The following is a 14,270-nucleotide window of genomic DNA, read 5'->3' on the forward strand; positions in this document are numbered from 1 at the left end:
TTTTTGTTTTTTGGCCACTGTGTGACACAGAGTGTTGGACTGGATGGGCCGTTGGCCTGATCCAACATGGCTTCTCTTCTGTTCTTATGAATTGAGTGCCCCCCATGTGACTCGGTGACGGTATCAGTGCAGGGGCACCAGAAGTTAGCCCTGCCTAGGGTGCCAGACAGTCTAGGGCCGGCCCTGGTTGCCAGATACAAAGAAGGACATTGGAGACCAACATGCAGGTGAAAGGATTATCAGGGATGTGGCTCCCAGCCAAGGATGACAGGAAGGTATCTCTGCGGATGCAGTTGGATCAGTTGACAGCTGCCAAAACAATTGTTTATGGGTGGAAAAGTGAGCTTACTAAAATGGGAACGGCGTAATCATGACGGGTAGCCGAAATGTGTGTTGACAAAATATATGCATAAATGCAGAGCTATGTTACTTAAGAATATGTATGTAAATCTTGAAGGGTTTTCTGTTTTATTTTACAAGAAAGAAATTAGCTAGGAATGCATGGCCATTTAAGGGAGATGACTGGATTATTCTTAAAAGGATTATAATATGAAGTAATCTTTTGAAAGAGCCCCGTGGCGCAGAGTAGTAAAGCTGCAGTACTGCAGTCTGAGCTCTTTGCTCATGACCTGAGTTCGATCCCTGCAGAAGCTGGGTTCAAGGAGCTGGCTCGAGGTTGACTCAGCCTTCCATCCTTCCGAGGTCGGTAAAATGAGTACCCAGCTTGCTGGGGAGAAAGTGTAGATGACTGGGGAAGGTAGTGGCAAACCATCCGGTAAAAAATTCTGCCGTGAAAACGTCATGATGCAATGTCACCCCAGATTCGGAAACAACTGGTGCTTGCACCGGGGACAACTTTTACCTTTTTAATCTTTTAAAATTAATATGACAGTTAAGATTTTTTTAAAAATCAGCTTCCATATAGCTGTGGGGGATGAACAGTATAATGGACCAGTGATTCTGTCCTGTATGTCCCTGTAGAATGAAAAGCTGATCCTTTACGTTCTTTGAAGTTAGTTGAAGCTTGAAAGAGTTGCATATAATCATTAAAGAAAATGGACACAAAGATTCTCTAATAGGATTATTGTGCTGAACTCTGGTTGAACCTATGAGACATTGCTAGGATTGTTCCTTCTGCTAGGAATTTAATTACTGGCGTGGGCAGGGGGCAGCTTGTGGTTTCTTAGGTGTCAACCGTGACAAGCCTGACAAAGACCCATTGGGAACAGGCAGCTGCAGGATTCTGTCCCAAATGCCACTCAGAGTCACACTTCTGCTGCTGCTGCTGCTCTGTGCACAGGTCAGCATGGGCTGCCCCAAAGAAATAGGACTGGAGCAGTCGGATGTGCGGTTCTCTAAGCGTCATTAAGCTGAAGGGGTGTATTAAAGAAGAGTGATGCAATAGTGCCTTGTGCAGAAGCTTCATTCTTTTTCCCTTGGATTGTGCTGTCTGGATTGGGACAGCCAAGCACCGGCTGATACAACCTGAATGGTGCAGTGCTGGACATGAATCAGGGAGGCTGCATTGAGCCGAGAAAGGGGAGGGCCAAATGGCCACACGTGGGCTTTGCATGCCAGAGGGGCCTGGTTCAGTCCATTCGATGAAAGGATCTCAGGAGGCTGCCGTGACTGAATGCATGAGAAGAATTCTCTGCACAGAGAGAGTGAATCGTCAGCAGAAGCGGCCTAGCCCAGCCATTGCCTGCTGGGCTGATTCTCGGTGCTTAGGAGCCTTGCAGCACTGGGAGCTGGTGTAGCAAAAGTGGACAACAAAATGAGCAAGAAGTTGCAAGGCTCTTGTTTGCCTTCAAGACCCAGGGCAAGCTTCTCCCTCCCTTTCAGCCATAGCCTGCTTTGCAGGGCTCTTGTATGCAGGGCTTGTTATGTAGCAGGAATTCCTTTGCAAATTAGGTCACACACCCCTGATGTAGCCAGTCCTTCTGGAGCTTACAGTAGGTCCTGTACGAAGAGCCCTGTAGGCTCCAGGAGGATTGGCCACATCAGGAGGTGTGTGGTCTAATATGAAGAGGAGTTCCTGCTACAAAAAAAAAGCTCTGCTTGTATGTCAGATATACTGCCAGCCCTGTATGATGCTAGGTAGGTGGCGCAGAGTGGTAAGCTGCAGTACTGCAGTCCAAGCTCTGCTCACGACCTGAGTTCAATCCCGGCGGGAGCTGGGTTCAGGTAGTCGGCTCAAGGTTGACTCAGCCTTCCATCCTGCCGAGGTTGGAACGAGGCCCAGTAAGCAAGAACATAAGAAAAGCCATGTTGGATCAGGCCAATGGCCCATCCAGTCCAACACTCTGTATCACACAGTGGCCAAAAATTTATATATATATACACACATACATATATATATATATATATATATATATATATACATACACACACACACACACACACACTGTGGCTAATAGCCACTGATGGACCTCTGCTCCATATTTTTATCTAACCCCCTCTTGAAGCTGGCTATGCTTGTAGCCGCCACCACCTCCTGTGGCAGCGAATTCCACATGTTAATCACCCTTTGGGTGAAGTACCTCCTTTTATCCGTTCTAACCTGACTGCTCAGCAATTTCATTTAATGCCCACGAGTTCTTGTATTGTGAGAAAGGGAGAAAAGTACTTCTTTCTCTACCTTCTCCATCCCATGCATAATCTTGTAAACCTCTATCATGTCACCCCGCAGTCAACGTTTTTCCAAGCTAAAGAGCCCCAAGCGTTTTAACCTTTCTTCATAGGGAAAGTGTTCCAAACCTGTAATCATTCTAGTTGCCCTTTTCTGCACTTTTTCCAGTGCTATAATATCCCTTTTGAGGTGCGGTGACCAGAATTGCACATAGTATTCCAAATGAGACCGCACCATTGATTTATACAGGGGCATTATGATACTGGCTGATTTGTTTTCAATTCCCTTCCTAATAATTCCCAGCATGGTGTTGGCCTTTTTTATTGCAATCACACACTGTCTTGACATTTTCAGTGAGTTATCTACCACGACCCCAAGATCTCTCTCTTGGTCAGTCTCTGCCAGTTCACACCCCATCAACTTGTATTTGCAGCTGGGATTCTTGGCCCCAATGTGCATTACTTTGCACTTGGCCACATTGAACCTCATCTGCCACGTTGACGCCCACTCACCCAGGCTCAACAGATCCCTTTGGAGTTCCTCACAATCCTCTCTGGTTCTCACCACCCTGAACAATTTAGTGTTATCCGCAAACTTGGCCACTTCACTGCTTACTCTCAACTCCAAATCATTTATGAACAAGTTAAAGAGCATAGGACCCAGTACCGAGCCCTGTGGCACTCCACTGCTTACCGTCCTCCACTGCGAAGACTGCCCATTTATACTCCCTCTCTGCTTCCTATTAATTAGGCAGTTTTTGATCCACAAGAGGACCTGTCCTTTTACTCCATCTCGAGCTTACTAAGGAGCCTTTGATGAGGAACTTTATCAAAAGCTTTCTGGAAGTCAAGGTAAACAATATCTATCGGGTCTCCTTTGTCTACATGTTTGTTCACCCCCTCAAAGAAATGTAACAGGTTAGTGAGGCAAAATCTTCCCTTACAGAACCCATGCTGAGTCTTCCTCAATAACTCGTGTTCATCAATGTGCCTACTCATTCTGTCCTTGATAATGGTTTCTACCAACTTTCCCGGTATTGAATTTTTGTATATATATAATTATATATATATAATTTCTTTGGCCACTGTGTGACACAGAGTGTTGGACTGGATGGGCCTTTGGCCTGATCCAATATGGCTTCTCTTATGTTCTTAAGAGAGGTCACCCCGTAAGCAGTTCTCAGGATGTTCTGCAGCTGGCAGCTGGCAGATTTCCTCCCCTTTTACATTTCTCCTTCCGCCACCTCTCTTCCTCCAAAGTCATGCCGAGACAAAAACAGACTACAGGTCTTTGCTCTCCCATCCACAATACTTAATCTCAGTAAGATTTGCAGGCCCCAGATTTAAGTGGAACTTGATGCCTTTGCAGTTCTCTCCATTTCTCAGTGATTCCGAGCAATAGGTTTCAGATAGAAACGTAGTGCTGAAAGGGGCCTCAGGGCCAGGGGTCATCTAGTCCAACCTCCTGCACAATGCAGGAAATTTGCAGCTACCTTCCCTGCCCACTCCTCCAGTGATCCCTGCTGTATGCCCAAAGGAAGGCAAAAGACCTACAGGATAAGTGGGGTCATAAGAATATAAGAGAAACCATGTTGTATCAGGCCAATGGCCCATCCAGTCCAACAGTCTGTGTCACACAGTGGCCAAAAACCCAGGTGCCATCAGGAGGTCCATCAGTGAGGCCACGACACTGAAAGCCCTCCCGCTGTTGCCTCCACCCTAAGCACCAAGAATACAGAGCATCACTGCCCCAGACAGAGAATTCCAACAATACACTGTGGCTAATACCCACTGATGGACCTCTGCTCCATCTGACCTGGAGAAAAATTCCTTCCTGACCTCAAGGGGACAATCAGTACCCTAGGCATATAAGAAAGATTTATGAGAGCTGAGCACTGGCTCATCCCTTCCTTCCCTCTCTTTCACAATCTGCCTAAATTTACAGAAGCAGCAGTGTTGTCAGATGGGCCTCTAGCCTCTGCTTAAAGACCTCCAAAGAAGGAGAACCCATCATCTCCCAAGGAAGCCTGCTCCACTGAGGAACCGCACTAACTATCAGGAAGTTCTTCCTAATGCTTAGCCAAATACTCTTTTAATTTAATTTCAGTCCTTTGGGTGAAAAAGTACTTCCTTTTATCAGTTCTAACCCGACTGCTCAGCAATTTCATTGAATGCCCACACCTCAGCTGACAAGAGTGGCCTTCAGGCCAGAGGATTTGGTTGCATCCATTTGGTTGCATTCACAGCTTTCGGAAGGCAGCTGTGCCACTGTGGTCACCACCTGGTGATACCCTCTTGGCAAGGTCTGTCTGGCTAGATCATTGTGGGTTCTCCTCGAATGTGTGTGCCTGTGCTTTTCTGCAACGCGCAAAACGTTGCCACCTGGTGACCTAGAAACAGCACTGAATCTGGATCGTGATGCAAAGTTGTGCCTAGTCTCTTTCCAACTTTATTGTTACTCAAACAACAAAACGAGACATGGCCCTGGCGGATGCTATCTGCAGCGGAAGACTTGTGTGGGAGGAAGGGGGAAAGGAGGAGTAGGATCTTTCCCTTTGGATTGATCGCATTTATATTGCACTTTTCTTCCATTGCTTAACCCCTTCCCCCCTCCCACAGCCCCTTCCCATTGCTGTTCATCATGCAAGAGAAAAGGTAACTTTGCAGAACTCCCCTCCCCCAAAGGGGGTGGGGAAGCAACCATGGAAGAGAGTTTTGGTTGTAGTTTTTTGCAGAAAAATTAGCACAAGGGGCAGGGCCAGCCTTTGCAAACTAGGTTTCTGGGGCGCTAAATTGGGTGCCCCCCATGTGACTCAGTGATATTATCATTGTGCGTGTGTGATGGGGGTATGTGTGTGCCAGAAGTTAGCTTTTCCTAGAGTGTTAGACAGTCAAGGGTTAAGAATCCTGCCTTCATTTTCAGCCCCTCTGGCTGCATTTTGTAAACACAAGTCAGGGACCAGCTACACCCCAGTGTCATTTGGTCCTTGCCTCCGGCTCAAGCTTGAGAGGTGGGGGCTGTCAGCCTGAGAGCTTCCTTTCTCTGAGGGCCCTTACACCACTTCTTGGTTTTAAATCAGTGTGCCGGGAAGAAGCAGTTAGCAATGAAGGCTGCCAGGGCAGTTAACAGCTGGGCTTATTCAATGGGGAGACGCCTGGTGCTGGGTTCAGGATCTGCTCAACTGGTTCTCCTTCTGAGAGGAGCATCTCACAATGGCCAGTTTGCCCCACTACCACCCCTGCCAAGATGTGTAATCTCCCTGCCCCCGGCCATGCTTTCTGTTCTCTTTCTGTCCAGTCTTTTCCTTGCTTACTGGGCTTGTGGAGCATTCAGCGCTTTTGAAGTTGAGCAGGGAGAGAAGAAGTGCTTTGGAGTTGGTGACCCTCCATCAGGGCAGAAGGGCAGTGCTCGATGGCCATCATCTGATGCTTGCTAAGAAGCAACACGTAATATACGAGAAGGGCAAAAAAAAGTGGAAGACTTACATTTGACAGTGCTACGAGATTCCTGGAACCCGGCTGGCTCTGACCCCCAGCCCAAGGATTCGCATTCGCGCTCCTCCCCTTGCCCGTGCCTGGCACCCATGCCCGCACCTCCTCTCCCCTTCTCTGCCAGCCAGCACATCTTCCACAGCCCCACGCTGCGCTTGCGCCCATCCTCCAAGGTCTGGTACACCCAGTTGGGGGTAAAGGCAGCGGCGTTGTTGAGAATAAGTGAGACCAGAGCCACCAACACGGCCGTGGCGACCAGTTTCTGGACAGTCATAGCTGACTGTCATCGGCCTTCGGCTAGCCCCTCTTTGGCAGAAGATCCAAGACTCTCCCGTCAGCCGCAGCACATGGGCTCAGAACCGCAGGCAAGAAGGTGGGCGCCCAACGACGTTATGAATGGCTAGAGAACATCACCGTTCATTCTCAAAGTCAACCCCCTAGGATGTTTCCAACAGCACAGAGGTGGGTGCTTTAATCAGATGGGAGAAATCCATATTAAAAAAGGACCCGGGGATGAGGTTTCCAGAAGGCCGTCCTGCGCTTTATCCCCCTTCCTGCACTTTGAGCAGAGCCAACCTGGCGAAGAACCGAAAGGCAAGGAAGGACATTCTTCCTGAGGTGGATTGTGATAGGAAACAGTTGCAGTGCTCCTGAGGCAACACAACGATACAAAGCCCACTCGCAAATTCACTTGGGCACCTCAGTCTTCTGGGGCGCAGAAATTTGTGTTGGATGGCGAGGGCTCCGAATAGGTTCTCAGTTGCAGGATTCAGAAGTCCCCCCCCCCCGCCCCGAGTGCAGTCGAAATTTCTTTCTTAAAGCCAAGGCAGATTCTCAGAGCAAATTCTCCCCAAGGAGCCCAGGGCGGCCAACGTTATTCCGAGGAATCCGCTGGGCTCTGGCTCCTCTCTGAATGGCAGACCCACGAGGAGCGAGCGAGCTAGCGGCAGAAGCAGGAAAGCAGGACCTCTGCTGCGAGGAAGTTTGTTTTCCTCTCCTATCTCTCAACGGAGAGGAAATGGTTGTTTTTTTGTGGCTGTTTTTGGTGAGCCTCAGGGCGTCGCCATCCGAGGGCAACAAACAGAGCCACTGCCACGGCGGTCAGATGCGAACAGGATGTGTTTCCTGAAAGGAAAAGACTAGGAGGACTTCCAAAGCCCAGTCTCTCTCTCTCTCCCCCTCTCCCTCTCCCTCCACCTCCCAGGCCTCCCACCTCATTCCAGTATCCTCCTTCCTCCCCCCTCCTCCTCTTCTGTGTCTCCAGAGTTCAATGATACTGTGTGAGCAGGATTACTTCTACTGGTGTTGCATGAAAGGGCTTCTTGGGTCTGGCAGCGGAGGGCAGGTGTTGCTGCAGTGCCTGGCCCCCATGATGTGACAGGCTGGACAGTTCGGGGCTGAGTCAGCCTTCGTATCCAGTGGAACTGGAGGTAGGTGGGTCTTTTCCCAAGGCAAGGCCTCCACCCCCCAGAAAGCATCAGCTGAAGAATGATATAAGCGAAACATTTGGAGATGCAAAGAAGGAAAAGGTTGTTTTGAAAAAAAAACCATCTCATACTCCGCATGGCAAAAGTTATCGGACTTAAGTTAAACTTATTCAGCTATTAGAGTTTAGAAGATGATATTAGATTAATATCCAGCCCTTCACTCTGAATCTCAGAGTGGCTCACAATCTCCTTTATCTTCTTCCCCCCCACAACAAACACCCTGTGAGGTGGGTGGGGCTGAGAGAGCTCTCCCAGAAGTTGCCCTTCCAAGGACAACCTCTGCAAGAGCTGTGGCTGACCCAAGACCATTCCAGCAGCTGCAAGTGGAGGAGCGGGGAATCAAACCCAGTTCTCCCAGATAAGAGTCCGCACACTTAACCACTACCCCAAACCACTGCCCCAAACATACAACAAAGTATGTTGTAGCATGCTTGAGGCCACGCTCCAAGAGGCAATCCTTCCACAAATGGCACTGACATTTTTATGAGCCTTCGGGAAATCTGAGCAACTGCTCTGGCATTCTAGAAGTTCTGTGAATAGTGCTGCACCTTCATGCTTTAAAATGTTCTAAAATGCACCTCTGTCGTGTCACATCAGTGAAAAGTAAGCACAGTGAGGATTTGCTGTGCTGCATTCGAGTGTGCCATAAAAGCAGAGTATCAGTGATGACTAGCAACTACAGTTTTATCAGTTTACCTAAAATTTTGGATGAGGTACACCATCTCCAACCCTTTCGCAGGACATACATGGAACAGATGGAGAAGTAGAAAAGGATATCAGCTGGGAGCCCTCTGAATCAAACTGGCCGTAATCACAGTTGTCATTTATGTCATACAAGTCTCTGGCAGCATTTATCTTTTCGTTCATCTTCCCGACAGCTCTGTGGATCAGGCAACTGTCTGTCCCATTTTACAAATGGAAGCCAAGATAGCGTGGGAAGCTCTGGTGTTCCGTGAACAACTAGGCATGCGCTCCGTGACTGGGAGGGTGGGGGAGAGAACTTGCCACGATCCATCACCTCTCCACTGCAGCATCTGGCCTTCATTAGGACCGGTTCGCTCTAGCTGATGGAATGCAGATGTGAGGTAGGGTTCCAAAGGTAAACTCAGGAAATTCTTGGAGCTAGGGGTGGCGTTTTGGGGGACTGAGCTTTAATGTGCAACAGGCAAAACATCTGCCTTTGGTCATAGGCCACAATAGTAAAAGTGGAAGCCCTCGGGAGTTCAGTACCATGTGATATCACCGAAGACCCAAGCAAGAGTCAAGTTGCACCTTTAAGTCCAACAAAGTTTTATTGGTCTTAAAGGTGAACCTTGACTCTTGCTTTGTTCTACCGGATCTATCTACACTGAAGACCCAAACGACCTCGTGTCTTCTGTGACTTCCGTCCAGTGGGTTTCCTCATGTTCACTCTGGTCTCTCTTGCAGTTGGAGGCTTCATTAGGTATCTCAGCAGCAGCATGCAACAGCGCTCTGATCATTCAGCATCTGGTGAGATGCCAAGGCATTTCTAATTTTCAGACTTAATGGCCAGTCCAAGCATCTTTTGAAAATCATCTTCTTCGTCAGATTGACTTATGAATTGGTGCACCAGGAGTGCCAGTTTGGCTTCATGGTTTCAAGGGAGGTATTTGTTGTCAGCTCATGATGGAAAGTCACCTAGAATTTGGACTTTTAGGGTACATCACATGCTGAGCTGTGGCTGTGGGTCTCATGAACCAGGATAGTAAGTAAGCCAAGACAGTTGTGTTCTTTGTGCATCTCCATTGTGTGTGTGGGGGGGGAGTACAGATTGTTGCCATATGATGGAAAAGGCAGCCATGGGAATTTTCCCAGAGCCTTGCTGGAGAGTGGGGGAAAAAAATGAAAGTTTTCCCTCTAGCTCAGCAACAGGAGTGGCCAAACTGCGGCTCGGGAGCCACATGTGGCTCTTGAAGCCCCCCACCCCACCCCCGCTGGCTGGCTTGGAGAAGGCATTTGTCTCTTTAAATCCCTTGCCAAGCCAGCTGACAGCTTGGAGAACACATTTAAAGTTAAAGTTGCTTTCTCTCCACCTCTCTCCCCCAAAATCTATTTCCCTTCCTTCCTTCCCTCCCTCCCTCCAACATCTGACATTCATGTCTTGCATCTCAAACATCTGATGTTTATTTTATGTGGCTCTTGTGGTAAGCAAGTTTGGCCACCCCTGATCTGGACCTATAAAAAGAGGTATCCGTGTAAATCTGTTGCCGTAAAATAAAATCCGGTGGCACCTTAAAGATTAACAAAATTTATTTCAGCCTGCTTCGATGGGGAGGGTGGGATATAAATTAAAAATTATTATTATTATTGTTATTATTTCAGTGTGAACTTTCATGTGTCACATCCTGCTCCATCAGATAAATATGTACGGAGAAATCTTACAGAGCAGGCCGAGCAGGAGAAAACAAGGCTTAAGTCTTTCAAGTGTAAATCTGAATGTAAGGGCAAAAGGGAGGAGCTGATGCAGAAAAGGGTTTGCGTAGCAAGGGAAGGTGTGAGTCCCAGCATGAATCCGTGGAATCCAGAACATGCTGGTTGGTGAGGGAGGTCAGAGTTTTGACTACAAAAACTCATATTGAAATAAATGCTGTTAGTCTTTCAGGTGGCACTGGATTTATGTTTTATTTCACATGGTAACACCTTCCCGGTTTAACTAGGGAGGGCAGAAAGGAGGGTAATCTTTCTTTAGTAATGAATAACATCTGGTTTATAACCTGATCTTTTGTCAAGTTGTGGTGAAGTAGCATCTCGAATGCGTCCTGGAGAAAAATACCAATAAAAGAGAGAGTCAGTTTGATGTAGTGGTTAAGTGTGTGGACTCTTATCTGGGAGAACCGGGTTTGATTTCCCACTCCTCCATTTGCACCTGCTGGAATGGCCTTGGGTCAGCCATAGCTCTTGCAGAGCTGTCCTTCAAGGGGCAGCTTCCAGAAGAGCTCTCTCAGCCCCACCTATCTCCCAGGGTGTTTGTTATGGGGGAGGAAGGTAAAGAAGATTATGACCACTGAGATTCAGAGTATTGAGTGGGATATAAATCCAATAGCTTCTTTTTCGTCTTCTTCCCCTTATAAGCTAGGATGGCCTTAACTGTTGTATGGCATTCATGAGGTCTATTCCACTTAGATCAGGGGTGGGAAACCTCTGTCCTGAGGGTCATATGCAGCCCTCAAGGTCACTTGGTGTGGCCCTCGGGTTTGCTGGGCCGATTCGAGCCATGTGGCAGCCTCTCCGGGACCTGGCTGGCCAACGAGGATCATGGGACCCAGCTGTGTTGTGCAGCAGCCTCCCCAGGGCCAGGCAGGGATCACAGATGTACTGTGCAGCAGCCTCCCTGAGGCCTGGCTGGCTAGAATTGCTGCAGGGCCTGGAAGAGTTACTGTCACAGTTAAGTTTGCACTTGATTATCCCAGATGGTGTGGCCTAATATGCTACTGAGTTCCTGCTGGACTTTTTCTACAAAAAAGCCCTGAACCTATGCATTTGCCGGGCCAGGGGTGTGTGTGTGTGCCAGATTAGGCTTTCCCCACATGACTTCAAATAGAAAAACAATTATATGTATTAATTTTGCCGGCCTGAATCGTTCTCCTTTGGTGGAGCACTGTTTTTTAAGTTGATAGTTTTTTATGGCCCGTGAATGATGTTATAAATATCCATATGGCCCTTGGCAGAAAAAGGGTTCCCCACTCCTGCCTTAGATGAAAAGGCACTCACTCTCCCTTCCCCTGCCACACTGAGTGACTCTTCTTGTTCCCCGCAGCGAAGCTGTCTGGGAGAACTTGGCTTGCATGTGCGTGAAGACCCAAAGACTGGACGTTGCCAAAGTCTGCCTGGGGAACATGGGGCACGCTCGGGGAGCCAAGGCTCTACGGGAGGCAGAGCGAGAGCCGGAGAAGGAAGCTCGTGTGGCCATGTTGGCGATCCAGCTGGGCATGCTGGTAGGTACGGTCGCTCTTTGGAGACCCTCAACTACACTAGGTCTCAATAAGCAATTCAAATAGCCTCGAATAAGAGGACTTGGGATATTTTTAGGGGGAGAGAGATCCTCCTTAAAAGAAAAAAAATGTTTTTGGACTCTGTGTGGAACTGAGGCTTTATTAAACATGGGTGGGTTTGTTTTGGTTTTTTTGTGGCCACTATGCTGGTCCAGGTGAGGGACTGCTCAGAACTCTTGGTGGACAGCAGCAGCGTTGCCTCTAAGCTGAGTTAGTGTGAGCTAGCTCACAGATTTTTAGCCTCCAGCTCACACATTTTTGTCTTAGCTCTGGAAGGATGACTCCAGAGCACAATAATTTATGCAGTTGCTCACATCTTTAATGGCAGTAGCTCACAAAGTAGAATTTTTGCTCACAAGACTCTGCAGCTTAGAGGGACCATTGGTTGTAACCTTCCCTAGTGATCAGGGACAGTGTCTGTTTGCTGGCCCCTATCCCCGGGACAAGTGTTCCCTCTAAGCTGAGTTAGTGTGAGCTAGCTGAAAGATTTTTAGCCTCCGGCTCACACATTTTTGTCTGAGCTCAGGAAGGATGGCCCCAGAGCAGATGAACATATGCAGTAGCTCACTACTTTAATGCCAGTAGCTCACAAAGTAGAATTTTTGCTCACAAGACTCTGCAGCTTAGAGGGAACAGTGGACAGCAAGTACAGGAAAGCATGTCACTGTCCCGTTCCCCACCCCCTGCCTGCCCATGCTGCCTTTCGCCCTTGACTTTGAAAGCATCACAGAAACATTGCTCTTTTGGAAGAGAAGCTGCACTGCAATGGGTCAGCATGAACCTCGGAATCCCTCCATGTACTTGGTGCGTCCGCTTTCCGCCAGTTATCCAAGGCAGTCATTTTAAACCCTGCACTTCTGTGAGCCACCATCTGAGTCCTAGATCTGGGTGGCATTCGTCTCCCATCCTAAGTCCAAGGCCTGCTCTGAGGCGGCGGCATTTCCTGAGCCCCGATACGCTTTCCCCTGAGGAAACAGCAGCTAAGAAAGCAGGGATCCTTCCTAGCTTCTTGTTGAGCATCATATGGATGCCGCCTCCCTCTCGAAGTGACCTGGAGGTCTGATCGCTTGGCGTTTTCCTCATTTTTATGTAAACATCCTGCCTCTTGTTCATAATGCTTCTATTCTGGGCCATGTGGATTCAGTGGGTTCTTTGGATCCCTGTACAGACCTTTGTGTAGAGTGACATCGAAACGCACGAGCCCATGAAATTAATGTTTCTTAGTATTTTTTATTTGTCACACTGCACAATTAGCCTAGTGCTGTAAGTTGCCCTGTTAATCTGGATTTCGAGTTTTCTCATCACTTCTTGAGACAGCAGCAGAGCAGAGTCTCGGTTATCTGAGTCTGATGTAGGTTTTTATTAACAATTTTTATTTGTTCACATTAATCAAATATGCCAAGAAAAATATATATTATAGTCACCAACTGTGTTTCCTCTAAGCTGAGTTAGCATGAGCTAGCTCATAGTTTTTTGATGTCCGGCTCACACATTTTTGTCTTCGCTCAGGAAAAATGGCTCCAGAGCAAACTAATTTATGCCGTAGCTCACCACTTTAATGCCAGGAGCTCACGAAGCAGAGTTTTTGCTCACAAGACTCCACAGCTTAGAAGGAGTGTGGGTCACCAAACTATTGCTTATGCAAATTCTGTCATAAAATTACATACTTTGATTCAAGGTTAAAAGGATATCATTTTTGGATAAAAAGGATTATTAGGCAAGATTTCTTGTTCTATCAAATAAGTTATCATAGGATGCCATAGTTCGATATAATTTTTTTCCTCATATTGAAATAGTGGTACATTTAAAGAGGAAAATGCTTATTTTACATAAAGTGTAAAATAGTCCCCAGATTTTTGGATTCCAGTTCTGAAAAGCGGGAATTTGTTTGTCCAACCATTTATACACTATTTATGTTTTTGCTATAGAAAGTAGAGTTGAAATGATTTCTTTTTTTCTGAGCTTCCTTTTCAGATTTGTTCTATAATTCTAATACAAATTTTTCTAATACAATTTTTCTAATACAATTTTACTTGTAACATTGTGTTGATGAGTCTGATGTACTTTGAACAGTTTCTTGCCTGTACACTGCAACGGGATTGCAAGTGTGTATATGAGCGGGGGTCTTCTTGTTTTTCACTTACAGAATATTTTTCTTGTTTGATTGACCCCCATATTCAAAGGGCGTTTATGTTGGCCCATTTTAATGTGCTTCCTTCTGCCGTGTTATGTGGGAGGTTTAAAAAAAATACCATTCCTTGATAGGCTATGTCCCTGTGGGCTGAAGGAATTGAAGAAACAGACCATGTACTTTTATCCTGTAGATTCCACTGCGATTTACGTGCATCTTATCTGGATCCTATATGCAATCCCTGGAGGGTAAATCTGATGAAAGCAAGATAGTGAGTTTACTAGCCTCAAATAAGGCTGACACCATCGAAGTGGTGGCAAACTTCCTTTACTGTGCTTATAGGAATGAATGTTTAATTAACCACTTTCCCCCCTGCTTCCTTGATTTGATACTGTTGTTATGCCAGTAAAGGTTCTGTGACTGTGACTAATAAGCAAGAGAACCGGGGGCATGCAGTCAGATCTTGCATTGAGAGAACCCCAAATGTCTGTTCGTTGGCTGTTTGATGCTTTATCTTTT

General features: G+C 47.1%; 2 protein-coding genes across 3 annotated transcripts in view; one reads left to right on the forward strand and one right to left on the reverse strand.

Annotated features, from left to right (window-relative positions):
* The window catches only part of TMEM204 (transmembrane protein 204), a 59,739-nt gene extending 52,991 nt beyond the window's left edge, over window positions 1–6,748 (reverse strand). The window contains exon 1 of the mRNA XM_060260943.1: window positions 6,115–6,748. Within this exon, the coding sequence (XP_060116926.1) occupies window positions 6,115–6,394 (280 nt within the window). The 5' untranslated portion in view covers window positions 6,395–6,748. The remainder of the gene's footprint in view (window positions 1–6,114) is intronic.
* IFT140 (intraflagellar transport 140) overlaps window positions 1–14,270 on the forward strand; it is a 133,015-nt gene that overhangs the window by 96,382 nt on the left and 22,363 nt on the right. For both annotated transcript variants that reach the window (XM_060261049.1, XM_060261050.1), the window contains exon 18: window positions 11,386–11,563. In XM_060261049.1, the coding sequence (XP_060117032.1) occupies window positions 11,386–11,563 (178 nt within the window). The remainder of the gene's footprint in view (window positions 1–11,385; window positions 11,564–14,270) is intronic.

The sequence above is a fragment of the Heteronotia binoei genome, chromosome 20, assembly GCF_032191835.1.
Source record: "Heteronotia binoei isolate CCM8104 ecotype False Entrance Well chromosome 20, APGP_CSIRO_Hbin_v1, whole genome shotgun sequence".
Taxonomy (NCBI): Eukaryota; Metazoa; Chordata; class Lepidosauria; order Squamata; family Gekkonidae; genus Heteronotia; species Heteronotia binoei.